The sequence below is a fragment of the Telmatherina bonti genome (assembly GCF_933228915.1).
Source record: "Telmatherina bonti genome assembly, chromosome: 6".
NCBI lineage: Eukaryota > Metazoa > Chordata > Actinopteri > Atheriniformes > Telmatherinidae > Telmatherina > Telmatherina bonti.
In genome coordinates this window covers 39,338,726-39,366,021 of record NC_136624.1, presented here as the reverse complement: position 1 = coordinate 39,366,021, position 27,296 = coordinate 39,338,726, and the positions used below count along the sequence as shown (strand labels likewise).

General features: G+C 41.9%; 1 protein-coding gene across 1 annotated transcript in view; it reads left to right on the top strand.

The window, feature by feature from the left end:
• suclg2 (succinate-CoA ligase GDP-forming subunit beta) overlaps positions 1-27,296 on the top strand; it is a 138,893-nt gene that overhangs the window by 100,000 nt on the left and 11,597 nt on the right. The window contains exon 10 of the mRNA XM_079242640.1: positions 25,745-25,865. Coding sequence (XP_079098766.1) covers positions 25,745-25,865 — 121 coding nt within the window. The remainder of the gene's footprint in view (positions 1-25,744; positions 25,866-27,296) is intronic.

The following is a 27,296-nucleotide window of genomic DNA, read 5'->3' as shown; positions in this document are numbered from 1 at the left end:
ACTTCAGGATCCGGACTTCAGGATCAGGACTTCAGGATCCGGACTTCAGGATCCGGACTTCAGGATCCGGACTTCAGGATCAGGACTTCAGGATCCGGACTTCAGGATCCGGACTTCAGGATCAGGACTTCAGGATCCGGACTTCAGGATCCGGACTTCAGGATCAGGACTTCAGGATCCGGACTTCAGGATCCGGACTTCAGGATCAGGACTTCAGGATCCGGACTTCAGGATCCGGACTTCAGGATCCGGACTTCAGGATCAGGACTTCAGGATCCGGACTTCAGGATCCGGACTTCAGGATCAGGACTTCAGGATCCGGACTTCAGGATCCGGACTTCAGGATCAGGACTTCAGGATCCGGACTTCAGGATCCGGACTTCAGGAGAGGAAAGTGTGTTTAAGTTGCTCTGGCCATGATATAAACAGACGGACGGACCAGTTGTCTGCTGGATGAGTGAAGTAAATACTTGAATTCTTGATCCGAACAGAAGGACTGCATTTACATGAACAGAAAAAAATCTTTATCAAGCAATTATTTATTTATTATTTTTCATTTATTTTAGTTTTTGAGTCGTAATTAAAACGACAACGCGTGGTTTAGAGATTACACTCCTAATATTTCCTCATTCCAACAATCCTCCATCGATGCTTCCTGCACTGGAAGTTCTTCCTCTGCTCTTCTGTTTTTTACATCCTCTCTAAATCTTTTCACACTTTGTAGTTTTAAGCTGATAGACTGTCAAGGTTTTTGTAAAAGCTTACGGATGGATTAGAACATAAGTTTAAACTTCAAACGTGATCTTACACGATGAAAATGGTTCCCTCTCCTGCTCCTCGTGGCTCGCAGCATTTTGCTGTATGATTCTGACGGTTTGGGAGACGTGACTTAGGAAACATCCAGGTAGTTGGTGTCGTGTTCTGAGATGGAAGATGAGTTGTAGAGCATCGCTGGAGAAGGAGCGAGTGAGCTGAGCAGTGCTGAGAAGAGCAATAAAGAAAGGAAAATAGGAGAGTGCAGAGGGTGAGGAGGAAGGGAGGGAATGGTGGATAGAGCTGTGAAATGGGTGGAGGAGTGGGGGTCCTCGCAGTGATTACATTGTCCATCAGGCCACAGGACGGCCCGCATCAGCCCACACGATTGATGTTTGACAGAATAATTAGAAAACTGTCTCAGCCTGTAATCACTGGAGCTCATCTTGCAGAAGAAGACTTCCATTCGCTCTCTGCCACACATGCACACACACCAACACACTCGTAAGCAGGCTGGTGGAGCCATGTGGGGTTGACTGGTGGATGAGACAGTGGCTTGATGGAGTGAAAAGATGGGAGCGTTCCTGATTATTCTTCAGAAACTGAAAGACTATCTGGAGAGGGGGGGCACCGCGCTGAAGGTTCGCTGAACCCAGGAGAGGAGAAAAAGAACTGATTTTAAAGGTTCAGCTCCACAATTAACGGGGTGAAAAAGAAAAAAAAAAACAGCAGAATTAAATGGAGTTTCACCAAAGTTGGTAGAAAAACGCCCCAAGTCCTGCCTGGACTCTTTCAGTGCTGGTGGGGGGGCTTTTATGAGTCCGTAGACATGAAATAGTCGCAGCTAATAGGGACCACTGAGGATACTTCATGCCACTGTAGCACTTTTATCTTTTAACACATTTTACAAGTGGTACATCTGTAGCTGCAGAGTTTCATACTTTAACTTTAACTTTTCTTGTCATTTTGTAAATTTAATGAGCATTAAAAAGCCGCTTTTCCATCCAAGCTTAGCTTGGAACCGGCTCCAGACCAGTAAAATTCTGCTGCGGTAGCTGGACTGGAGAAAAACCTGTTTACATGACAACCAATCGGGTCGCCTAAAACCTTGTGACCATCATGTCTGTCTGTCTTCTCCAAGAGAGAGTAAGGAAGTCGAGCAACAGCTGAGGCTTAAAAATCCGACTTAATGTGCAAATCCAGTTCATTGGAAGTTGGATTTTCACCAGTCAGTATTTGTCAACCAGGTTGGTTTTTTTCCAGTTTGCAGAGCCAGATGCTTCAGGATGAATTCTGTTTCTATCTTTTATTTATTTTTTATTCTAAATAAAAAAAATAAATAAATTTAAAAAAAAAAGGTTTTTGGGTGTTTGCTAAGAAATCCGAGTTTCTCAGATGTTCCACCCACATGATGGATGACAGCACTTTCCTTTTCCTTTTTCTCCTCATTCTTTCTGCTTTCCAGTAGAACTAAAACTCTCCACCAGTCTGAACTATAATCTGTTTTAATAAACAAACCACAGCGGAAGTCCACTGAATGGCCGAAAAACAAGCTTCTCCTGGATTTAAATAAGTAAATAGGTAGGAGCCTCCTATAGGGGGGGTTATCTATCAGCTGCAGCTAGTTATTTACCCCCAACTGATGCAATGAGCAGCTTGTCTCTTCTTAAACACACATGAGGACACACACATCCTGCGTTCGTAGATGGATGTTGGTCTGTTTAACAAAGGTCAGATCGTTGCCATCGAGCAGAGAAAACAAGATACAGAAACGACTAAAACCAGGTTTGGAACTGTCCAACGGATTATTAGAAACTGTAAAGATGGAGGAGGGGGGCATTGTCTTCCAGGAAGACATGGTGGGAAACATCTGGAATGATGATCAGTTAAACGTCTGGTGGAACCAAAACAGCAGTAGAACTCAGGACCATGTTTCATAGTGACAGTATGAACATTTCTTTCTTTCTTTCTTTAATGGTTTACATAACAAAGAAAAAATATTCGCTTTCTATTTCTACTGTTCACTACAGCACAAATGAAAAGGAGCAGGTTGAAGAAAACTTCTGCATACCTTCCCCTCTCTGTAGATCGCCTTCTGTTTGGTCCCAGAAGTAACACTGCTAACATTCACATAAAATAGAAAAAAAATAATAAAAGAAAATAAAGTAATAGCACAAGTTAAATGTTCTTTTCATCCTCTAAAACATAGAAATTCATTTCTCTTTTATTTTAAAACATTTTCTTAAAACAATAGTTGTACATATTTAGATTAACATTCAATTAATTCCATAATTTAACAGCTGCAACAGAAAAACACATTTGTTTTATGGTTAATCGAGTGTATTTGGGTTTGAAATCCAGCCATCGTCTGCAGCCCTCCACTTCTAATATAAATAAAATCTGTAGTTGCTCTGGTCAGTTTTTGGTTTATACATTATTATTGATGTTTGTAACTCAACTAAATCCTTAATTTTCAGTAAACCGGATAAAATAAAAAGTCTATTTGTATGTTCTCTGTAGCCTACTTTATGAATTATTCTTAATAATCGTATTTTGTACAAAAACAAGGAGGTGATATTGCTCTAATAATTCTTCCCCCGTAGTGCCAAACAATAAATGAAATATGGTCAAATAAAAGCACAACATTCTTCAGGTATTTGTCTCTAAAACATCCTTTAGGTTTTTAAAGTAAAACTGTTTCTTGGCTGTTTCTTTTCCATGTTAATTTATCATCCAATATGACTCCTAAAAACTTAATTTTAAATACTCTTTCAATGTTAACTCCATCTATAAAAAGTGAAATAATATGCAGTTTATTACTAAAAGCTACATTTTGTCTTTTCCAAAATCAGTATTAACTTATTGTCAACAAATCATCTTTTAATTTAATAATTCCATCTGTTTTTTTATTTTACATTGGATTTTAAATCATCCCCAGAATATTTTTTTTTTATCTGCAGCTGCTCTGAAACATTCAGTCATATATTTCTGTTTTTTCTGAAACTAATGATGCTGTGGATTTAAGAATTTTAATTTGTCTCTTCATGTTCACTTAACAGAGAATTATTAACATTTATTCTTTCTTTACTTTGTGATTTTGCTGCGTTTTCAGTTTCATTTCATTTCAGCCATTTCAACTTTTGGGTGATTCTCCTGTCATATTGTTCACAGAAAATCATTTCTTGACGAGTTTGTAGGTTCTTGCTGATGTCTGATCCCCAAAAGTACAGAAACTCTTGGAGACAGCAGAAAATGTAGATGCACAGAGAAGGATCATTCTCACGTGGATGTGTCTCAAAGACTTTTTTTAAGGATAATGGTGAATTTTAGAGCAATTTTCAGAAGATTACTGTAATTTCCTTCACAATAGAGCCTTACTTTTGAGGATCTAATCCCTCGTTGTAATCCACGTGACTGAAAAAAAGCTCCACGGGATCCTCAGGATGCATTTCAGCAGTTTATTTAATACATAAGTTAAAATTGCTACAGTTGTTCTCCAAAGTATGAAAAAAGAAAAAGAAAAGGAGTGAGAGAAACTGTGCGGCGCTGCTCCTCGCTTACCTTCCCAATCAGGCAACAACCGTCCTGACAAACCTGAATAAATCTAAGATGCAAATCATTTTCAAGTCAGTGTTTTAGTATCTGTAACCCTTTTTCCATAATACTGTAAGGGTCTGATGCTTCCTTTATCAACTAGTGGCCGAAACACCAAGTTTTTCTTCTCCTGCTGGCTGTGTACCGGGTCATGTGAAATCTGTTGTTACCTGGCTAATTAAATCCATCACTCACATGTCCTGAAAAGAAATAAAGTAAAAGGTCTGATGTCTTCATTAGGTTAATGGCTTGTGCTTGAAGTTCAAAGATCACATTATATACGGCCTTCCTGACACTGAGCAAGCCCCCCAGATGAGACCTCCATCGATCTGGTAACTAGTCGGCCTCTTCTTTCCCTCCAGAGACTTTTATTGGTTTCTCTGATCCCTCTAATACCTGAGCAAACCCTTAGCTGCTAATTGATATGCTGCTCTGTTCTCCTGAGCTCCATCAAAAGTCAGCAGGGTAAAATGTCAGCCATAGAGCTTTTGGCCGCCCACCCTTCTTCTAAGACAATTGAAAAAAAAAAAAATTTATTTGCATATGAGGGCAGCCCACCTCTCTGTTTGGTGAGACTGGAGCACCTGAGAAATGTTCATGTTGGAGCTGTCTGCAGAGAAACGAAGGGATGGAGGGAGGAAATGGCATGGCCAATCAGTGGATGTTTCCATGCTTGGCTTTATGGAAATTAAACCCTGATTGTGCCCATCTGTTTTGACCGGGTTTAGGTGTTTCTGGCAATTTAGCACCCGCTTCCCCAGACCTCGCAGGACCCAAAGGGGCTGCAAGGGGAAGGAGAGGAAGCTGGACTGGAGAGCGCATCGTGTCTCTTCTATCAATTTCTAAATGAGTCATTTAGCCATCGAGACGCAGCCATCGCCATTCAATAACTGTCATGAATTGCTCTCTGATGAGAATGAAAAACAAATCAGTGAGTTTGTCGAGGGGGAGGTCTGAATCTGGAGGCTTGTCTCTCATTAGCTCGTCTTTTTTCTTTGTAGCATTGATAATAACACCAGCAGTTCCTTTTTATTCTGGTGCATCTACTGTTTCTACTCCAAGCATTTTCCCACCTTTCTTTGCCAAACATGTTTTACCATGTCTTTTTCTGCTTCACGTGAAATCTCACATTATACAACAATAAATCGGAATCGTGCGCCACTGCATTTCCTCGCAGCTTTAAGGAGCCCCAGAGGAGCTGCATCTTCTTGTCTTGTGCTTTTTTTGTAGGCCTGAATAAGAGGCACTTGGGTGGAAAGTGGGATTGCAGCGCCACTTATTCTGAGGGGGAAAAGCGAGTGAGGTCGACAACTGAGACCAGAGAGCTTCTGTAAACAGGATGGACGATTTTTGTAATTCACGCATACATTTCACATGCATGCTCGTCATCAGGTCGGGCTTGAATGTCCATGTAAATCTCCACAGAGTCCTCTTTACCAGGAAAATGAGAACAATGGTAGAAAGGTGTTGTGTCAGGCAAACGGCAATAAGTTTCCATCTGTTTCCTGTGAAGAAACACCAGTAAGACCAATGAATAGACAGAGAAACATGTCAGGCCACCCAGAAAATGGCCGCTATGCCAGGTCTGTCCCTGTGTATGGGCTTAAATGGGACAGTTTTATTTCTGTACAAGTCCGACTTCATCCGTTTTGTATCAGACGTTCCATTAGAAAATACGACAGATATTTTCCTGTCATTATTAAAGGATTAGAAACCGATTTTTAGTCTGTTGTTATCAGAAAAAAGCCGAACCTATCTCACGTCTTGGCATCTTTGACATCCCACGCTTTTCCATCCAAACCCTTGCAGGTTCCCATGACCGGCTCATTTCTGCACAAATAACTGTTTATGTGTAGAAATGGGAAATTAGCACAGGATGGGCTTTGTTGTCATTAATTGTTGGAAATGCTAAAGAAGCGTAAAGTCCACTTGAAGACGGCCGGTGCTGGACGTGTCTCCCTGCTTCATGGCATTTCCGTTGCCTTTGCCATGAAGGTGGGAAAGTTAGCCGACAGGACTATGTGTTAAATTTGATATTAAACCTGCTTCTTGGGCAGGTTAGAATAACTTTTTGTGGTCTCTAGTAATTCTCTTTTCTTCAGCTTGTTCAAATCCACTTCTATGTACGCCACTTCACTGGAATTTTTAAATAAATTAGCATTTAATGTGAAAATCCAGTGCAAACTAACCAATCGCGAGCATGCGCATGTGAAGTATGCATATGTTGCCAACAGGGTCTAATACCTAGCCTCGTTAACAATACGCTTGCACAAAGGTTGCTTTTCTTCTGCCATTGCTGCGTCTTATTGCAACAACTTTTAATCATTTTATCCCCAAAAAAATCGCTCTTGCCTCTGGAACACTTTTGCTTAATTTGACACATGTAGCAGCATTTTGCTCTTGTTTTCTGCCGTGTTATCCTGCTGTGTGGCTTTGCTCTGTCTGCACAGGTTAATGCTGTTTACTTACTGGTGAATGCACTTCAAAGGTGAGCGGGCCTCTCGCACAATCGGACATGTAAATGTTGGGGAGGTGACAAAGAAAAGAGGGTTGGGGTTATGATTTGCCTTGCAAAGCACACCCATCTGCCCTTTCGACGCCTCATTGGCTCCCAAGATCAGGTGCAATCTGAACTGGAATCATTTGGATAATTGACCTTCTGTGTGCATACATTAGAATGAATTAATTTTGATTGGCCGTGCAGCATTAGGAACAAAGTGGGAAATGTTGGCTCTTTTATATTCAGCTGCTGGTTTGTTGTACCCGGTCTCTGAGGTGATTATGTATGCCATTCCCCTACTATTATGCATTTCTCCAGTCTAATAAAATAATTCTTGCTCTGAGCAAAGTAGAGCACAGCACAGCTTGAACAGACCTGTGTTCAACTTTTTGAGCAAAGCTTCGGTCTGACTTAGCGAAAGGTACCCCCACAGATCCGTGTGGGTGCTCTGGAATGCTAATTTATGTGTGTCTCTCAGGTGTGTGGGTGGGAAGTGTTTATTCATCTGTATGTTGCTAAGCAGACTTCTTGTTCTTGCCCTCGGCTACTTGTCTTTCCAGTTTGGTTTTTTTTTTTTTTTGACCTTGGTTTTCCAGTGAAAGTGACCATACTGTGTGTGTCTACACCAGGCCTGCGCAGGGCTGTTTGTGTCATGACTGTCTGATGGACAGCCATTAACCCTTGGTGAAGAGGTTGTGGAATATTTATGTCTGCTTGTCAGCAGTGGCACGGCACCCTCCGGGAATGAATAATATGCCTGCCCTGCTCTGGCTCCAATTGTTGAGTCCAATTCACCATCAAATGGTTTGTGTGGGCATGTAAGTGTGTGTGCCTGCTGATTTTGTTGCGTTGTGTGTGTTGGTGGTGCAACTGTGTGGAGAGGAGGGAGTTCAGGGGTGTTGTGATAGCCTGAGGTGAGCAGCGGGAGACGAGTTGTACATCCCTCACTGACATCTGACAAACCCCCTGCTCACCATGGAGGAGGTGCTCTGCAGCCTCGGATCTGCCCTCCTGTCTTCCCCAAGTCATCTTCTTCTCCAAATGCTTAACAGAATCTGAGTTATACAAACGGAGAATCTGAGCAGATGTATTTGTTTTTACTCTGCTGAAACTCTGCAGAAATGTGAGTGAAAAGCAATAATATAGTAAAGATTTGGACTGCAAAGAAGTGAAATAATCTCTCCATGCAGGAAGAGGAATACACTTGTTAAGATTTCCTGATATAAAAATATCTATACTGTTGAAAAGTGAGAAACAAGTTGTGAAACACCGATTTTAAGTCCATTATTCACCGTAAGATCCTGAAAATGATGCTTGTAATGCTTCTTTTCAGTGTTGTTTCTTTCTCTCTTTGAGAGAAAATATCTTAAAACAAGACGATATTGCTTGATTTGAAAATTATTAAAAGTCTTTACTTCTTTTTAAACCTCTGTTTCAACTTAACATGCATGCAAAATAACCAGGGGTTGGACGGGTTACGATAAATTAATTTGCAAAAACATTAACGTGTAAAAAAAAAGAAAAAAAAAAAAAGATATTGAATCGCAGTTTGAGTTCAAAACAATGTGGAACATCTGTCACTGCACAATTCCTAGTACACCGATTACACTGGTGCACACGTCGGAGCTCGACTAAAGTAGTGTTTACTTAGCTGCTTTAGCGCTTTATTCAGCAAGTTTTCAGAAACCTCTCGCAAAGCTGGGCAATACTGCAAATTATGGTATCGATCTGATACCAAGTCAATCCAAGACAAGTATTGTTGATATTGATACCAATTCCGATACTTTATGCTTGAAATTCCACATTTAGTGACTTTCCCTTCCATCGTTCTCGATGATGATCATAATAAAACACAGTATTGTTGTCAAATAAACCTTTTTTTACTAAAGAAATTTTGTTTAAGCTTTGTTTGTAAACACGACATAAACAATGTCATAAAATAAAAAGACAACTGTTTCCCATTTTTCACACAACTGTTTGAGAAAACTAAAGTCCACAGGAAAACCTACTATTGGTTGGTTCCTATTGAAGAAACACACTATGTCAGACCACTTTAAAGACAACGATGGGGAAGCCCTGTAACATTACAACAGTATGAACGTAAACTAATGCAATTTCACCATAGAAATGCCTTATACATAACGCAGAAACTTAAATCAGCTTAGCAGCAGTAGTAAAACATAAGCAGACTTAGGAAATAAGCCGGACAGGTTACCATCTCTGTCTTGACATGAACACGGTGTAAACGTGGCTACTTTGTCTGCTAGCTTAACCATGTCTTGTTTACCTAGCCTCTACTGACACCCGGTGGCCGGTGGAGAACTCTGCACCTATGGTTTTGCCCCAAAACATCTCATCTAGTTGGTATCAAATGATACCGGCACTAGCTTTGGTATCGACACTATCAATAATTCAATCAATCAATCTGTCAACCTCTACTGCCAACAACTCTCTTCCAAAAGCTAGCAGCTAGCAACAGATCTCGCCACTTTTTAGTAACGAGTGCTGTGCAGGCCCTTCCTCCCATCTAAAGCATTCATCACTGCATTAAAACCTAAATATGGCAGTATAAACTGGTAATGGAAACATCTCAGTTTAAAAACCTCTGATATCTTTGAAAGTTTCTACGCTCCCATGATGTGGCTTGTCGACGTGTCAGTATGAAAATATAACGTGAAGTGTGATGGAAACTTTTACATGTCACCGGATGTGACGTAGCGGTCATGTGACCAGGTCATTTCTGGATGACTTGTTTGGTCTTCTGATGAGAATAGCAGCAGAACCCAAAACCCAAAATACCGGCTCCAAAATGTCACATTCTCCGTTGTCCTCAAAGCGGAGTCTTGCGGGACGAGATTTAACCAGAATTACGTCTTCAGCAGAAACGCCTGCAAAACGCTGTCATACTTTGTTGAAATTTTACAAATAACGCTTTTATTTTATGATGGATAGTATTTTATTTTACTTTAACACTTTTTTTTTTTTTTTAAATAATCAATTAAAACAGTGTTGTGATCAATTTTTACCCCAAACCTCTAGGACGAGTTTAATAAAAATGATGATTCACACCAGACCACTCCTGCTGGGAGAGCTGAGCAGCGTTGCGGATGCTGTATGTATACGCTGTTCTGTTCAGCAGTTTTTGTTTGGTTATAAAACAGCCCCTTGGCTGCTCCTGAAAGCCCTCAGTGAGACTTCCATCCCTCTGTATCTGCATCAGTAACCAACCTTATCCAAGTATGTTAACAGGTTCTAGATGCCCTTCAACAACAAAGTAATCCTGCGCCTCTAAACCAACACGGTGCACGTCTGACTTCCATTTCCATGACAAAGGAGATGTGCAGCGTGGCAAAACATAGTTTGTAAAGCTGACCTTCAGAGGCACCTTCCAGGTTTTCAGGGTGCCTAAAAAGAGAAAAACACTCAGTCCTCACATTAATGCAGAAGAATTATGGTAAACTTCCTAACGCTGTCCAACTCTGTCTTACCAAACCATCTCACCAAGTATGTGTTTGGCATTTGATGCCAAACACATACTTGGTGGCATCAAATGCCTGCTCAGAGATTCAAACTGCGCAAAGATGAAAGCTTGTTTTTGTGTGTGAATCACAATCATGTAACTCACAGCAGTATTTTGGTAAGGCTTTTACACAGCACCCTTATTTTAAACTCCTTTTTATGTAATCTCTGAGAAGTTACTGGAGTCACAGGTTAACGCTGAATCTGATTTAACACGGCTTTAACTTTCAAAACAAAAGCACAGAAATATCCTGAACAACAAATACCTGGATGCAAATGTTAGAAGCACTTTGATTTTAAAATAAAAGGAAGTATTGAGCACTTTCCCACCTGCCATTCTGATTGGAGATAAACTGGATTTACTGGGAAAGTCTGGTTCCATTGGACAGGTGTGAATGTGCAGTGGAACTTAGTTCACATCAAGTGAACCAAATACAGGATTGGAGGCAGAACATGATGCAGATATTTTTCTATGAAAATCATTAAACGTTCCATAATTACTATTACTGCTGCATATGTTCAGATCCGTCTATAGGAGTTAAAAGCAAGTAAAGCAGCTTAGTGGAAAAGATAGTAAACAGGATCTCCTGCCTGCATGCACGCTGTCTGACTTTAGCTGTATATGTTTAAGTATAAATGCTGTCAGACATTTCCAAAGCATCTTTATGATGCATCAGGATTTCAATGCAGCAAATACAAAAGTAAACACTGACATGCAATAAGCTCTAGGGATCTGACAAAACATGTTAGGTTGCCCAACAGTGGAAAAAAGAAGTCTCAGAAATGAGTGTCTGTTTGTTCTGTAGAGAAAAAAGAGGAAAAAAACCTGGAAGATCTTTGAATTAATCCATCCAGTCACAACACGTCACGCTGCTCTTGTGTTGACTTGCCATATTGGACAGTTTTTGTTTATTTTGTATTATTTGTGCCTCTCACACCTGTCAGACATGTGTAAGATTATTTTAATAGGAATGCTTGGCAGTGACGGATCAGAAGGCAAATCATTGCAAACATTAAACACCACATGTTGTACAATTTTATCTCCCAACTGTCAACACCAACTGGTCCAGACTGGAACAGATCTGATCCCATTTGCTTCAAACCAGCCATCATACCCAACTCATAACCATTAGTGGCCTGGAAAATATAATGTGTATTCACCCTTTTTCTTTATGTTTTCAACTTGAGGTTTAGTTTAGTAACTCCGACCCCACCTCTGCATTGTGTAGGCTTCAGTAGACTTCCACAGAACCTCAGAGTGCAGACATGCTGCCTTATTTCTGCAACAGGATAAAGTTAAAACGGTTGGTTAAACACAGCCATGAGGAAAATGTCACAGCCTTTGACCTGATACTCACTCAGTAGACATTTAAAGGGAAAGGCCATCTTCAGGATGCTGATCATGTGGGTTCTGCCAAACCTCAGCCTTCCTCAATCCTCCCTACAAACCATTTGTTCTGGGAGAAAAAGCCACACTGGCATTGACTGGTTCCTATTGGTTTGGACTGCAGAGATGTCCTGATGGGATGTCAGGAAAGTGGAAGTCAGAGGTGTCTGAGTGCTCATAAAGCACTTGGAGGCAGGCAGATGTGAGAAGACTTGAGCATGTGGATGGATGCAAGCCATGCTTATTGATGCAGAGCACAGAGCAGGCTGTAAAACAGAGCTGTTTAAGACTCTGAAGTTAGTACCAGCATGATTTATTGTATGAAAAAGAAATTCCACATGTGGCTGAAGCTCATCCAGCAATTGAGAAGTCAGTGGATCGATCCCCGGCGCCTTGATCTGTTGAAGTGTTCCTCTGCTGAACATCTACCCCCAGTATAACAGAGAAAAAAGCTTCATTTAAAATAATAAATAAGGAAGGAGGTGCATGGAGATGCATTGTAAGGTGCTTTGTAAAACGCCACCAGCGTTAAAATGGTGTTGCCGAAGAGCAGACTGATTTCATTCTGTAGCTGTCTGAAGAACTGAAATATACTGGTTCATATATCATATTCATTTATAAAACATGAAATCAATGGGCTTTAAAAAGCCATCAGCACAGAAACAGGTTCAATCACATGTACAGATGGAAAAAACAAACCCATGTGGATGCTGAGGCTATCTGCTGGCCTTCATGCTGACGGTTGCATTCCCTTAGCATCACTACAAATCTCTACAGATCTGTTATTCATGGCCATCTTCATTCTATGATAAGGTGTTAACTATCCATCTGGAACGATGTGTCATGAAATGGTTTCAACATGAGAATGATGTGAATCACGTGCTACAACCTTCACAATGACTTAATGATGTATTAGAACAGGGATCAGCAACTCCGAACCTCTTGGGCAAGACCTTCTAACACACCTGAGTCGGATCAATGAGGCAGCTGCAGACAGCAAGCTGATGGAGAGCAATTTCATTTTAATGTAGTCCGTAACTGGTGTGTAACTGTAGCCAAGGCAAGTTTATTTATACAGCACTTTTCATGCACAAGACAATTCAAAGGGTTTAATATAAAACATTAAAAGCATTACAGTGGAGTGCAGGAAGCATGAAAACAAACTGAATGGAAATTAAATAAAAAGAGAAAAAGCTCATATAAAGTAGATAAAATGCATGAAATAAAAGTTCCAGTGTGAAGAATAAAGTTATTTTTAGTAAGTTTTTAACCAGCAGAGTTTCAGCAGACCTGCAGGTTTCTGGAGTCTGTTCCACATGTGAGGAGCAAAAAAAAAATGAATGCTGCCTCTCCAGGTCCAGTTCTGGCCTCGGGAACAGAACGTAGACCTGATCCTGAATGGATTCAGTTCTTCAGAAACTAACAGCAGGATTTAGACGCCAGACCAGTTTCCAGGTCTAAGTGAGGACTGGATCAGCAGCATTCTGGACTAACTGCAGCTATCTGATGGACTTTGGGGAGACCTGGAAGAACTATGTTTCAGTAGTCTTAGAAGAAAACCTGAGGACTCATCAGTCCATTAATCCTACAAATGTTCTTTAATCTTTCTTTTTTAATCTTTATTTCTGTTTGGTCTTCATTTAAAGCTCTAGTAGGTAATCCTGCTCAGAGACATGTTCCTCTGGGTGAAGTGGTTCCTGGTCCTGATAGTAGTCTATACATTCTGTAATCATGAACAATAAGAAATATAGTTAGACCCCTCAGTTTACTGTAAATCTGTAAAAACTCTGACCAATCCAAACGTTCAGATCCAAACGGAGTTGTTCATTTCTTATATTTCGTAAGCTTCTTCTCCCGGCTCCCCTCCTCCCCCTCCAGCAGCGCATACCTGATAGCCACACCCTGCATATAAACAGCGTGTTAGGATGAAAATACAAAGCAGTGAAGAAGAAACTCGGAAGGCAAACATGGCTGAGAAAGTGCAGGAAGGATTTCCCGACCCGACTCGGTTTATTTGCCTCCTCCTGCTAAACAGCCAAGAAAGAGAAAATCGTTGGTGGAAAAAACTGCAAATTAAAAAAGCCTTGGATCACGAAAGGAGCAGAACTAGAGGGGGAGGGGCCAAGACAGGGCGTCACTTTCACATCTTGCTAGCTCCCTAACACTAGCTACCCAGCTTTAAAGACCAAAGAGACTAATCATTTCTGGCACATCCAAACATTCATTTGATCGATGCATTTGATCAGAGCTTGAATCTGACCATAATCTCCTGGTGAGACAGTAATGTAGATTTGTGTGTCGTCAGCATAACTATAGCAACATAGTTGCTTTTCATTGTCGGAGCGAGTGGGAGAATGTAGATGTTGAGCAGTGGGGGCTCCAAAACAGAGCCTTGGGGAACTCCACATGTAATTTTACTTCGGTCAGGTTTATAGTGACCCATGGACACAAAGTTGACACTCTCTTTTAAATACGACTCAAACCAAATAACTACAGTGTCAGAAAGGCCCACCCAGTTTCCACTGGTATAAAGACTGAAGGGTTTCTGCTATCTGTGCTCTAGTGCACAGGTGTCAAACTCCAGTCCTAGTGGGCCACATTCCTGCAGGTTTTTGTTGTCTCCATCCTCCAACACACCTGACCAACACCCATAAATAGGTTGACGAGAAGCTGCTGGATCCATTTGATTTGAATCAGCTGTGTTGGTAAAGAGAAACAACAAAAACCTGCAGGACACGGGCCCTCGAGGACTAGACTTTGACACCCCTGCTCTAGTGGGTGTCATTTTTCACCGTAACTAGAGCCATCTCGGTGCTGCAGTGTGGCCAAAAACCTGACTGGTAGACATCAATCTACATCAATATATCAGTCCTGCGGTAAATACGCCAATGACGTTGATCCAAAATGCAATCATTGTAAAAAAAAAAAAAAAAAAATTGATACAGCAAACTTTTATCAAACAAATTTATTTTGAAAATGACCCTATTCCTTTATTTAAATGAATTCATGGAAATACTTGACTGCTTTTTAAAGCTTTTCTCCCCCATTGTCTTTTCTAAAACTCTGAAATTTGCTGCTGTTTGTTCCACACTGCGCCATCTTTACCGGACACAAACGGGTCGCAACCCCCACGTCACGATCCGAGACACATAAATGCAAAAAAAGTGTTTCCATTCCACTTTTGTGGTGCATTTCTCTAGCAAACCACCAGATGATGAAACAATTTTAACAATATTTAAGGCTTTTTTCTAAATGTAGGTGTTTCTTTTTTTCTGTTTTTTATTGGGATATTTAGTTTGAGCACAATTCTAGGTGTAATGGAAATGCAGCGAGTGTCTACATCCCAAAGACATCCCGAGCTGGTTCTACATGAGAGGAGCCTGATGGCTGAAGACTTCACCTCCCCATCTCCTCCTACAGACCCGAGTACAAGCTGACCTTCAGCTTTAGAGCCAAATGTTCACATTGACAGTGTGGAACAAGAACTTTACTAGAAGATGGAGCTAGATTATCGCAGTGTTGTGGAGATGACAACGATGTGTACTAGTATTTTTCTGTTGCAGCAGGTAAACATCTAAAACCTGCAGGTTTCTGGCCCATTGCTGGAAGGTCCATCCTTCCAGTACAGTTTCAGTCTTACCTTCTTCCCAGACATAGCCCTGGCAGATGAATTCTGGCTACTGGAAGTGGTTTTGTGTGTCAGCGGCGGTCCCTGGAATAAAGCGTACATGAAAAAGAAAAAGTATGCAATGTTAATTGTCTTAAAATTCAAGTAATTTGCCTAAACTTGCCGTTCTCCAGTTTAAAAAGGATGCCTTTGCATTAAATTACCCTTCATCTTCCTCATTGGACTTTGAATTTCTGCTTCACACCTGTTTGTTTATTGAAACCAGTTCAAAACGCCCAGTTTCTGGCTACAAACTCCCTGAACACCCACCTGCTCTGCTCAACTGGAAATGGCATTGGAGAGCTGGCGGGGTAAAGTCCGTAAAGTGTCCACTTCGACCTATTCGGGTATTGGCATTCTCGCATGCAACTCCTTCGGGCATGTCGACAAAAATTCCAGGACTCCAGGGCATGTGCAGTTTTTCTCCTTTAATTTGTCGCTTGTCTGTATGTGTGGATGGTACACTGACTTTAGTGATTACCGCTGTGTCCTCCACACAAATCTTTGTGTCCAGTCCGCATCGATCAGGCAGGTATCCAGCTGCCTGTTACATCTGGGTTTTTTTAATTTCCAAGTGAAACTTCAGACGCTGCTGTCTGTCAAATGTGGTCTCTGCCAGTGACATGGCCAATCTTTGACATAATGCTCAGCCTGTCTCTCTGCAGTCCCATGAAGGGGCTGTCATGCTTCAGCAGGCCGGATAATTATTTCCCTCTTATCCCTCCTTGCCAGGGCCAATCCAAGCCTTCAATAGAAGCTGGGGCCTGCATCACTTCCCATCACTTCTTTCTGTTCCTTTTCTTCTTCATCTCTCTTCTTCCATCTGTTTCACTTCACCTCACTCTTTGACTCGAAGACTCCCTTTTTCCTCAGGCTGTCTTTATATCATCCTCTTTCTCGTCCCGCATCCTCTCTGCGAACACTGAGAATGGATCTTTGCAGAATTGATGCTTAATGTTAAACGTTCCAGAAAAGATTGCAATATGTTCGTCTTTATGACACAGTGTTTGACAAAGCCGGCTTTCTGCTCCTCTTTGTTTTTTTTTTTCCAACGCCGCCTCGCCTTGCTGTTGAAGTGAAGCCGAATCGCTGAGCAGGAGCAATCACAAGGAATGAAATGATTTTTAAAACTTTTGGCTTTGTCTAAAGTTGGAAAACTGTGTTGTGACTGAGCTGTTTGTCAGCTTGTTTGTGTAAACATTAGAAAAATTATTACTTTCCCATTTTTTCTATAATTTACATGTAAATATGTATCAGTGTTCTGCAGCGGCAGCTTGATAACAATATTTTTGCATTGTGTGAGGGGAAAATGTTTTCTCTAATTCCATGTTTGACACCGGTTGATGTAGTTCGGATTCCCCATTATCTAAAATAAATATTGCGTCGCTAAACTTGATGGGTAGAATCTGAGAGATGCACTATAAATAAAAGATGAACTACTTCCGCCTCACTTCAGACCAACTTCAGTCCAATAACACCAAGATTAGAGCCAACAAGCCCACCGTGAATTTGGAAGCTGTGCATGTTAGCTCTTTGCCCCTGGACCAAGCATCAGGCCTTGCAGAACAGGTGAGGATGGTGCAGGCTGCCTCCAGCAGATAAGACGGAACAATAGTCCTTAATAGGCCACAAAGAGACCCACACCCATCTGTAGCCATGCTTTCTGTTTCTACTATCTGCTTCCTGGTAACAAAAGGAACAAGATTCTTTCCCTTTTCTTTCCAGCGGAGAGATTAGTGGTGCTTAACGGGGGTGTGGGTGTGAAAATGTGTATTTTTGTGGTAATTCAGCAACATGCACACAACTTGTGAGGAAGCAGCATTGCAGATGAGGGGGGAATACAATGCGTTTATTTTCCCCTGGGTTAGACCTTGGAGGAGAAAAGTACATCGGGTTTGTTTGCTGCTTGCAGCATCGGCTCTGCAGAAGTGGGAATGAAGAGCTCAGACGTGACCTTTTGCTTTCCAATCACACCTTTTGCCTTTCAGTTAATACAGGTGATCGCTGCTGTATAATTGTAAGGCATGATGTGTCCAAAACAGCCTCTTCTGAGACCATTTAGTAAATGTGAATCCAAGAAACGTCTCGTGAAAAGCATGCAGACGGCAGGGTAGGTTCATGTGAGCATGTCAAATTGCCTGGGTTACGTTTCTTTCTTGTCCTAAATGCAGTTAGTGGAGCATATAAAAGAAGGCAGAAAAGCCTGTTTCTCCTGTCAAGGCTTTTTTTCTCATGCAGAAGGAGCCTTGGCAGGGTATTGGAATGCCAGCAGCAGTGACACTATTTTCCAAAATTTGAATCATTTCACCTGCATCCAGGTAAGAAGCACCAGTTCTTACTGCAGCTCTGAAAGAACACACAGAGATCCCTTAAAAAGAGCGAGCTGGCGCATTATACCTGCTGCCTTTCTGCCGAGCTCTGATGAAAGAAACCTACCCTGCTGCCAACTTAGCTCACCTGAAATGAGCGCCTGCGAGGAAAGAGGCTGTTCTTCTGTAACAGGAGGTAAAGTGCTTCAGTGTGTGATGCTGGAGATTTTCGGTGGATTGAAGCATGCGGTGCTATTTTGTACGGTAAAGCAGGATTTCAGAGATGCTGAAAGCCTAAATGGAGCTGAGAAGTGTAAGACTTTTGATTGGAGGCAGGTATCAAACCAAGAAAACTGACCTGAAATGTAGCTCCCATTCTTCTGTGCAGCATTTAACCTCACATAACCTGCCGTCCTCTTCTATAGGAGGAATATATTTTCTTTGTATACTTGCAGTATGAGTGCAGCAGGACAGTATGCTGAAAAGAGGCACATACATTTTAGCCTCCTTTGCCATGATCATATCTGAGTGTTTTCAGTGGAAATCTGAACCACAATGCTCCTTTAAACGATCACAGAGATGTTTCTGGTGTTATGCTCCAGATCTGTGATGTCCTCTTGCAGCAGACTGAAGTAGAGCTCCATTTTATTTTCTCAAATCTCTGCTTCTTTGAGGCTTTGTCTTTTTCTACAAGAAGAAAAATGTGCCTTCAGTTGAACTTTCTTATAACAAAAGAACAGCATGAATACAGAGAACAGTATGCTGAAAAGAGGCACATAATGTTGAACCAGAGACCAAATAACACAAGCTCTCAGCCAAGCACAAGTTGGTCCTTATATTTCTAAAAAACGCTTTTATATTTGTACAAGGCAACATAAATCACGTCTTATGTAACCTTAATGTATATGAGTGTCAATAGGAGATGCATGAATGGAAGAAAAATGGTTCTTCTCTCAGAGACGGAGCTGAAAAATGAGCTGTGGATGGGGGGGGAGAATGGAGTCCTTGTAGTTAGCCTGCAAAATAGCATTTAAATCTCTGCTGCCCCCCAGTGGAACAGCGTGGAGTCGTGGGGAAAGAGTGTGTGGGTGTGACACCAAACTATGGTTGAAAATGCAAACTTTCAACGCTCTCCTGCATGAACCAGTCTGTGATATCATGAAGTGGAACCCAGTGCTGCTGTGGTGCACGAGGAGCGATCTGACATCACTGTCATATTAGATATATTCATCCTATTGTTAATGCACTGCTCTTGTCATGTGCTGTTCTCTCTGGAGGATAACTGCATTAAAATATAATGCAGTTTGCTCACTGGGATATTAGCTAATGTACGAGACGTCTTCATGGAGCTCTGAGCTGAAAGCAGTGGAAATCTTCTGCAGGTGGTCACAATGAAAGTGGGGATTTATCTACATATAGTCAAGCTTGAGGAGGCAGCTGGTTATATTTAGGTATAGAAGCTACTCAGACTGGTGATGGCGATGTAATGGTGGGGGAATTGTCTCACTTTGGGCTCTTTACCACCAACATGACATATTTTAACCAGCACAGCCTACCTGAGTGTTGCTGCTGACCATGTCCATCCCTTTAGGAGCACGGTGTAGCATCTTCTGATGGAAACTTCCAGAAGGATGATGCACCATGTCAGGAAGCTCATATAAAGATAATAAAAACAATGTAATCTGACAGGTTTGCATAAATAGACACATTCATACTTGTGATTTTCATCAAATCATGTTTCTTGAATATGTTGGAGAGTTCACTGCAGTCCAGAAGCCTCCACAGTCACCAGTTATTAGTCCAGTACAGTAGTGGTTCTCAAACAGGATTGCATCCGCCATGAGGGTCATGACATTAATTTGTTTGTCAGACTATTGTAAAAAAAAAAAAAAAAAAAAAAAAAAAAAAAAAGTCTCAATCTGACTTTTATTAATAAATATTAGGGCTGCAGGATTCTGGATAGAATGAGAATTACAGGTTTTTTTAGCTTAAAACTGAGATCACGACTTTTTTCCAATATAAATATTTATCGCACGTATTACCGGCACATCAACTTTGCAACAGCTGACACTGAACGTAAAAGCAATAGATGTCTCGTTTGTCTTCTCTTACACACACACAACCGTTAAATAATTTTAATAGTAAAGTTTTTCAACGATATTTTTTCTGTGCATACGGTGATGATAGGCAGGTATGTTTCTTTAAAAAAAATCGTCATTTGAGCATGAGATCGTATGCAAGTATGAATCGAGATTGCAGTTTTTTAGTGATTAATTGTGCAGCTATAATAAATATGGGATTTTATTGATCAGGACTGTCAAATGTAAACTATTAATATAAGATAAAATATGTGAAATTCACTTTTAACACATTACCATATAACTAACAGTTAGTACACGTTATATTAAAAATCTGAGTTTGGCTTTATCTCTGCATGAGAAGCTGATTCTGAACAAAGTAGTTCAATTCAGCTTTATTTGTACAGCGCCACTTCACAACAATGTTGTCTCAGGAATTTACAGACACATCAGTTCAAGCTGATTCATAACAAATAAACACGAATAGAAACCAACTGATTGCATCAAGTCATGACTTGGATCCAATCCTCCATCCTGAGCTGCACGAGGCGACAGTGGGAAGGAAAAAACTCCCCTTTAACAGGAAGAAAACCTCCGGCAGAACCCGGCTCAGGGAGGGCAGCCATCTTTTCACGAGGAATGTTTGTGTTTGGAGAACCAACAGTATTTTTACTCGGGCTGTGACGACATGCTTTCATCCCAATTCTTTAGATTTTTTGGGTGCCGATTTGATTTAAATTGCGATTCTCACAATTCTTTGATTATGCTGATTTTTGTAGATTAAAAACAAAAAAAATGAATAAAACTTTTTTTTTTTGCTTGTCATTTTTCTTCATTTCAACTAGGAGAAAACAACACAGTAGCCAGACCATCATTCTGCTGCTATAATACTCAAGATCACAAGTAAAAAGATCAATAAAATAATGATAAACCAATATTAGAATAATAAAAATAATTCATATTCATTTTTTTATTCGTTTGGATTTTTTTCTTTTTTTTTTTTTTTTCAAAAATTGTGAAGCAAAAATTCCTGAAATTTGTTTTTTTACAATTTGATTTCCCACCCCTAATTTTCACTATCTACAACTCAAACCAGTTCTTTTCACAGAAGCATGTATTTGTAGTTTTTCTGTCCTATTTCTGTTTGTTCTCCAATCATTTGCTCGTAAAACACACAAACACACTGGTGGCGCACACCCAGCAGGTTCCTCCCAGCTGTCCTGGAAACACTGATGAACAACATGGAAAACTCCAGAATGCTGGTTGATTTGCATTAAAAAGAAATAATTTTACACACTGATACCGGTGTTGAGCAGAGGCTTGTAAAAACAAGCTTCCTCTGCGTTTTTCCAGCAGAAAACAAGCAAAGCGTTGGAGTTCGGACGAGGCTAACGCTCAGGAGTGATTAGGAATGTGTAAGCCCTTTATTTGGATGGAAAGTTTGCTTTGTTATTCGTAAAACTGGACCAAAATGCAGCCAAAATCAGCCGATGTCGGGTTTATTTTCAGACTAATTTAACATGAGCGATGCTTTCAGTTTATATGTTCTACACTCCAGTAAATCACCGATGAGTCAGTCCCGCTTGCTTCACCAAACGAATGGATTTCTGGGAACACCCCACCTTGTTTATTTGGTATTTGTCTTAGAAGGGAATCCAAAAGGCGTCTATTTTTACCTCCATCTCATCCATTATTTTAGCTTGTTTCTTTTGATCTCCTCCACGTTGGAACATCTGACTCATGTTTTCTTGTCATACCTGTGTTTTGCCCTTGTTTTTCTTCTCTTCCCTCATCCCTGGCCACATCCCTGCATAATAAACTTAATCAGCATGAAACAGTTGTCTGCTTGCTGAGTTTCCTGCGAGTCTTTTTGGTACGACCCACATCTGTGTTTGTTTTCGCTCGTTCTCTCTCCGGGTTCTGAATCCTTCTCTGATGCTCATAAGGTGATGCTCATTTGGATAGCATGTCGAGGACAATGCCATGGCTGCCGCTCTGATAGCTATCCAAGTCCTTGATCTTCTCTCCCTGTAAACATCATTACCACACGCGGAAAACATACACATTCACAACAGGCACGCGCACACGCCACGCGCACACACCCCCACAAGCTGCTCATCTAAATCGGCGCTAACAGATTAGCAGTGATTATAAACAAACATGGAGGATTAATCCTGTGTGCTCTAAGTCTACTTTTCCACTGAGCTAGCCAGGGTAATTATCAAGTGCTAGATTGTTGGTGTGATCGCGCGCACACACACACACACACACACACACACACACACACACACACACTCGCTGCCTCGCTTCTCAGTGATATCAGTTTCAGCTGCTCGTTTTGTGACAAAGTTTCGGAGATCTTCGCCAAAGCAGTTCCCAGACAACAGAAGTAAACATGATGCAGATGATGAGGTGGTTTGGCAGAGTTTTTGCGTTAAAAACACAAGTTTGTGGTTTGTAGCTGTTGGTGGAAATGTACATTAGCATATCCAGCTCTGTGCCAACATGAAGAATAACAAGGAGAAATCTTTTGGGGTATATTTCAGTTTTCCTAGTCTGTTTTTCACTACATGGGTTTATTCATCTGTACTGGTGAGGTTTAGGAAGCAGACAGGTGTTCACTGGAGAGAACGATTTATAGTGCTGTGATTCGACCATTTTCAGGATTTTTTTTGTCACCATTCAAGTTTTTTTCTCACTTCATGCCTCTTTTATACTACTTTATACTCCATTCAGTGTCCATTGATTCAATTCACCAAACAAATTCTTTTAGACCTTGTCCACACAGAGCCAGGCTTTTTAAATGCCAAATATTTCCTCCACTCCGGCCAGTAAAAAAACATCCATCCATCCATTCCTCCATCTGTTCATCCATCCATTCATCCATCCATCATCCATCTGTTCATCCATCCATTCATCCATCCATCATCCATCTGTTCATCCATCCATCCATCCATCCATCCATCATCCATTCACCCATTCATCCATTCCTCCATTTGTTCATTCATCCATCCATCATCCATCCATCCATCCATTCACCCATCCATCCATTCCTCCATCTGTTCATCCATCCATTCATCCATCCATCATCCATCCATCCATCCATCCATCATCCATTCACCCATTCATCCATTCCTCCATCTGTTCATTCATCCATCCATCCATCCATCCATCAATCACCCATTCATCCATTCCTCCATCTGTTCATTCATCCATCCATCCGTCCATCCATTCACCCATCTGTTCATCCATCCATTCGTCCATCCATCATCCATCCATCGATCCATCATCCATCCATCATCCATCCATCCATCCATCCATTCCTCCATCTATTCATCCATCCATTCGTCCATCCATCATCCATCCATCATCCATCCATCCATCGATCCATCCATTCACCCATCCGTCCATTCCTCCATCTGTTCATCCATCCATTCATCCATCCATCATCCATCCATTCATCCATCCATCCATCCATCCATCATCCATTCACCCATTCATCCATTCACCCATCCATCCATTCCTCCATCTGTTCATCCATCCATTCATCCATCCATCATCCATCCATCCATCCATCCATTCACCCATCCATCCATTCCTCCATCTATTCATCCATCCATCATCCATCATCCATCCATCCATTCACCCATCCTCCATCCATTCCTCCATCTGTTCATCCATCCATTCATCCATCCATCATCCATCCATCCATCCATCCATTCACCCATCCATCTATTCCTCCATCTATTCATCCATCCATTCGTCCATCCATCATCCATCCATCGATCCATCATCCATCCGTTCATCCATCCATCCATCGATCCATCCATTCACCCATCCATCCATTCCTACATCTGTTCATCCATCCATTCATCCATCCATCATCCATCCATTCACCCATCCATCCATCCATCCATCATCCATTCACCCATTCATCCATTCCTCCATTTGTTCATTCATCCATCCATCCATCCATCATCCATTCACCCATTCATCCATTCATCCATCCATCATCCATCCATTCATCCATCCATCCATCCATCCATCATCCATTCACCCATTCATCCATTCCTCCATTTGTTCATTCATCCATCCATCCATCCATCATCCATTCATCCATTCACCCATCCATCCATTCCTACATCTGTTCATCCATCCATTCATCCATCCATCCATTCATCCATCCATCATCCATTCACCCATTCATCCATTCCTCCATCTGTTCATTCATCCATCCATAATCCATCCATCATCCATTCACCCATTCATCCATTCACCCATTCCTCCATCTGTTCATTCATCCATCCATCATCCATCCATCCATTCACCCATCTGTTCATCCATCCATTCGTCCATCCATCATCCATCCATCCATCCATCGATCCATCATCCATCCATCATCCATCCATCCATTCCTCCATCCATTCGTCCATCCATCATCCATCCATCCATCGATCCATCATCCATCCGTTCATCCATCCATCCATTCACCCATCCATCCATTGTTCCATCTGTTCATCCATCCTTCCATCATCCATCCGTTCACCCATCCATCCATCTATCTTTCTATCTATCTTTCTTTCTTTCTTTCTTACTTTCTGCCGTTTATCCGGGGTCGGGTCGCGGGGGCAGCAGCCTAAGCAGGGAAGCCCAGACTTCCCTCTCCCCAGCCACATTTGCCAACTCTGCGGGGGGGATCCCGAGGCGTTCCCAGGCCAGCCGAGAGATATAATCCCTCCAGCGTGTCCTGGGTCTTCCCCGGGGTCTCCTCCCAGAGGGACGTGCCTGGAACACCTCACCAGGGAGGTCCAGGAGGCATCCTGACCAGATGCCCGAGCCACCTCAACTGGTTCCTCTCGATGCGGAGGAGCAGCGGCTCTACTCTGATCTCCTCCCGGATGACCGAGCTCCTCACCCTATCTCTAAGGGAGAGCCCGGCCACCCTGCAGAGGAAACTCATTTCAGCCGCCTGTATACGAGATCTTCTTTCGGTCACGACCCACAGCTCATGACCATAGGTGAGGGTAGGAACGTAGATCGACTGGTAAATCGAGAGTTTCACCTTCTGGCTCAGCTCCTTCTTCACCACGACAGACCGGCGCAGAGTCCGCATTACTGCAGACGCCGCACCGATCCGTCTGTCCATCTCACAACCTTGTTTTTTCAAAAACAAATCCATCCACATAACCATGTTGTTAAGCACAACACGGTTGACAATAACAACCCATATTGAGGGGATTTTTCTTTTTCACGAACAATGTAATTATTCATAACAACTGCCTGGAAACTTAACAGACAAAAATTATAAACTATTTTAATAAAGACTAGATGGATTCCAGGAGGTACTGCAGCCATCTTTAAACCTAGAATCTCACGGTCCTCGTAGAGTTCGCAGCTTGGAATCCCAACGACAACTGGAAGGTACTATATTAGCCTTCTGGACACTTTAGTGGGACGGACCGGTGCATCACGAATCGTCCCTCCCCTGCTGTTCGCCTTCGTTCTCCTGCTTTTATTTATTAATAGACCTTCTTGTTGCCACGGCTGTCTTCGGTGTGTGTGACCTCCTGCACACAAAGTTAGCAGGTTGGTTTACTGGCGTGTGTAACTACATCATATAAATGGTACAAATATCTTGCTTTTATCTCTTGTTGCTGAATACTTGTTTATGAATGAAAACAATGCATTTATTTGACAGCAGTTTGTTGCAGAGGATGCAGGAAATCCTCATAAAACTTGTTTTTTATGTACATTAACAAACCAAGACGATGAGTAAGTGGGTAACAAGCAACCAAAATAAAACAAAATCAGATTTAACTTAAATAACCGTTTGGCCAAAGCAACTAAAACACAAAGAGAGAAAAAAGGATTTTTTTAACCACCTTGTGGCTGAAACATCACTGTAATCATCAGTTTGATCACTTTCTTCTTCCCCAGGTTGAAGCCATCCTGGTCAACATCTTCGGCGGCATCGTCAACTGCGCCATCATCGCCAACGGCATCACCAAAGCCTGTCGGGAGCTGGAGCTAAAGGTCCCGCTGGTGGTCAGGCTTGAAGGTAGAACAGACTTTTAATGTGAAATCTATGTTTTTGTCTCTTTTCCACTTGCTAAGCTGCTCCCAGTAGATACTCCCACTCAGTCTGCATCGCCTCCTCTCATAAACGCAGAGCATTGATCTCCATCTAGCCCGTAATGAAGCTCTTTACCTTAATGAGGATTTCATGATGCGGGATAATGACACGGGTCTCACAGGCTGCAACACAGAACAAAGCTCACCGTGTCCCTCGTCACTCATCACGACCAGTGTTTCTCCTGTTTTTGTCTTTTTCTACATAGAAACTTCTTCGCTCACACAGTTTACATTCAGGTTTGAGTATTTTCCCTGCAACTCCACGTCTCTGATGGCTTCAAGCCACGCAGACAGATGCTTCACCAGTTTCATGATTACATCTGTTTGCATGCAAAGCAGGTCCACGTTGTTCATTTCTTTGGTTTTTTATTCATTTATTTGAGCTCTACAAGTTTTAGCTGACGGCTCATAAGTTGCAGACTGCGGCCAGTTGAGGCAACTGCCGCAGGTTCGAGTCCCGCTCTGTCTCCAACCCCCTTCCCTCTGCAGCAGCTGCAATGATAATCACTTCTATCCTGCTTGGTCCAGTTCAGATATTCCAGCAACTAGAACTCACGCACACACGGGGAGAACACGCAAACTCCACGCAGAAAGGCCGCCGTTCAACCCCCCCCAGCCGAGGCTCGAACCTGCGACCTTCTGCGATGCTAACCACTCCCCCACCTCGTCGCCTGCTGAAGCAACAGATCTAGATGGATGAAAATTAAAGCATTTCAGTAAAATGAAATAAATTCCAATAGAAACAGTTTTTTATTGATATATTTGCTTTTATTGTTATTTTACAAACTGTACCTTTAAAATCAGGATTAAATTTTGATCTTAGACTTCCCTCGTTGATTTAAACGTTGTGCTCGTTGCGTTACGTTGTGCTGCCCCCCCCTCGGAGCCGATCCATCTTCATCGTGGACCAAATGTCCCAGTGCACGAAGACCAGCGGTGCATTTGTCATACACGTCACATTCTGCTGCAGCTGTTATTAGCAGCAGCCAGAGTAACGGCTGAGACAGCGCTGATTGGCTCACCTTTCACCTGTGTATGCTAATGGACCTGCTCAGTGTGTGTGTGTGTGTGTGTGTGTGTGTGTGTGTGTGTGTGTGTGTGTGTGTGTGTGTGTGTGTGTGTGAGGGAGAGATGGCAGCTGTGACTCTCTGAGGCATGCAGCCAGTTAGTGGTTAGCTTAATTGTCAATGTCCAGCCAAGTGGTGTGTCCAGAGTAGAAGGCAGGGGAATGTGTGTGTGTGTGTGTGTGTGTGTGTGTGTGTGTGTATTAGCTCCCAGCCCTTTGTACTGCATTCCTTCACACACTTCTCATATAGTTTATAGGCCAGGTGTGTGTAAAGGGGCGCAGCTGAGAATA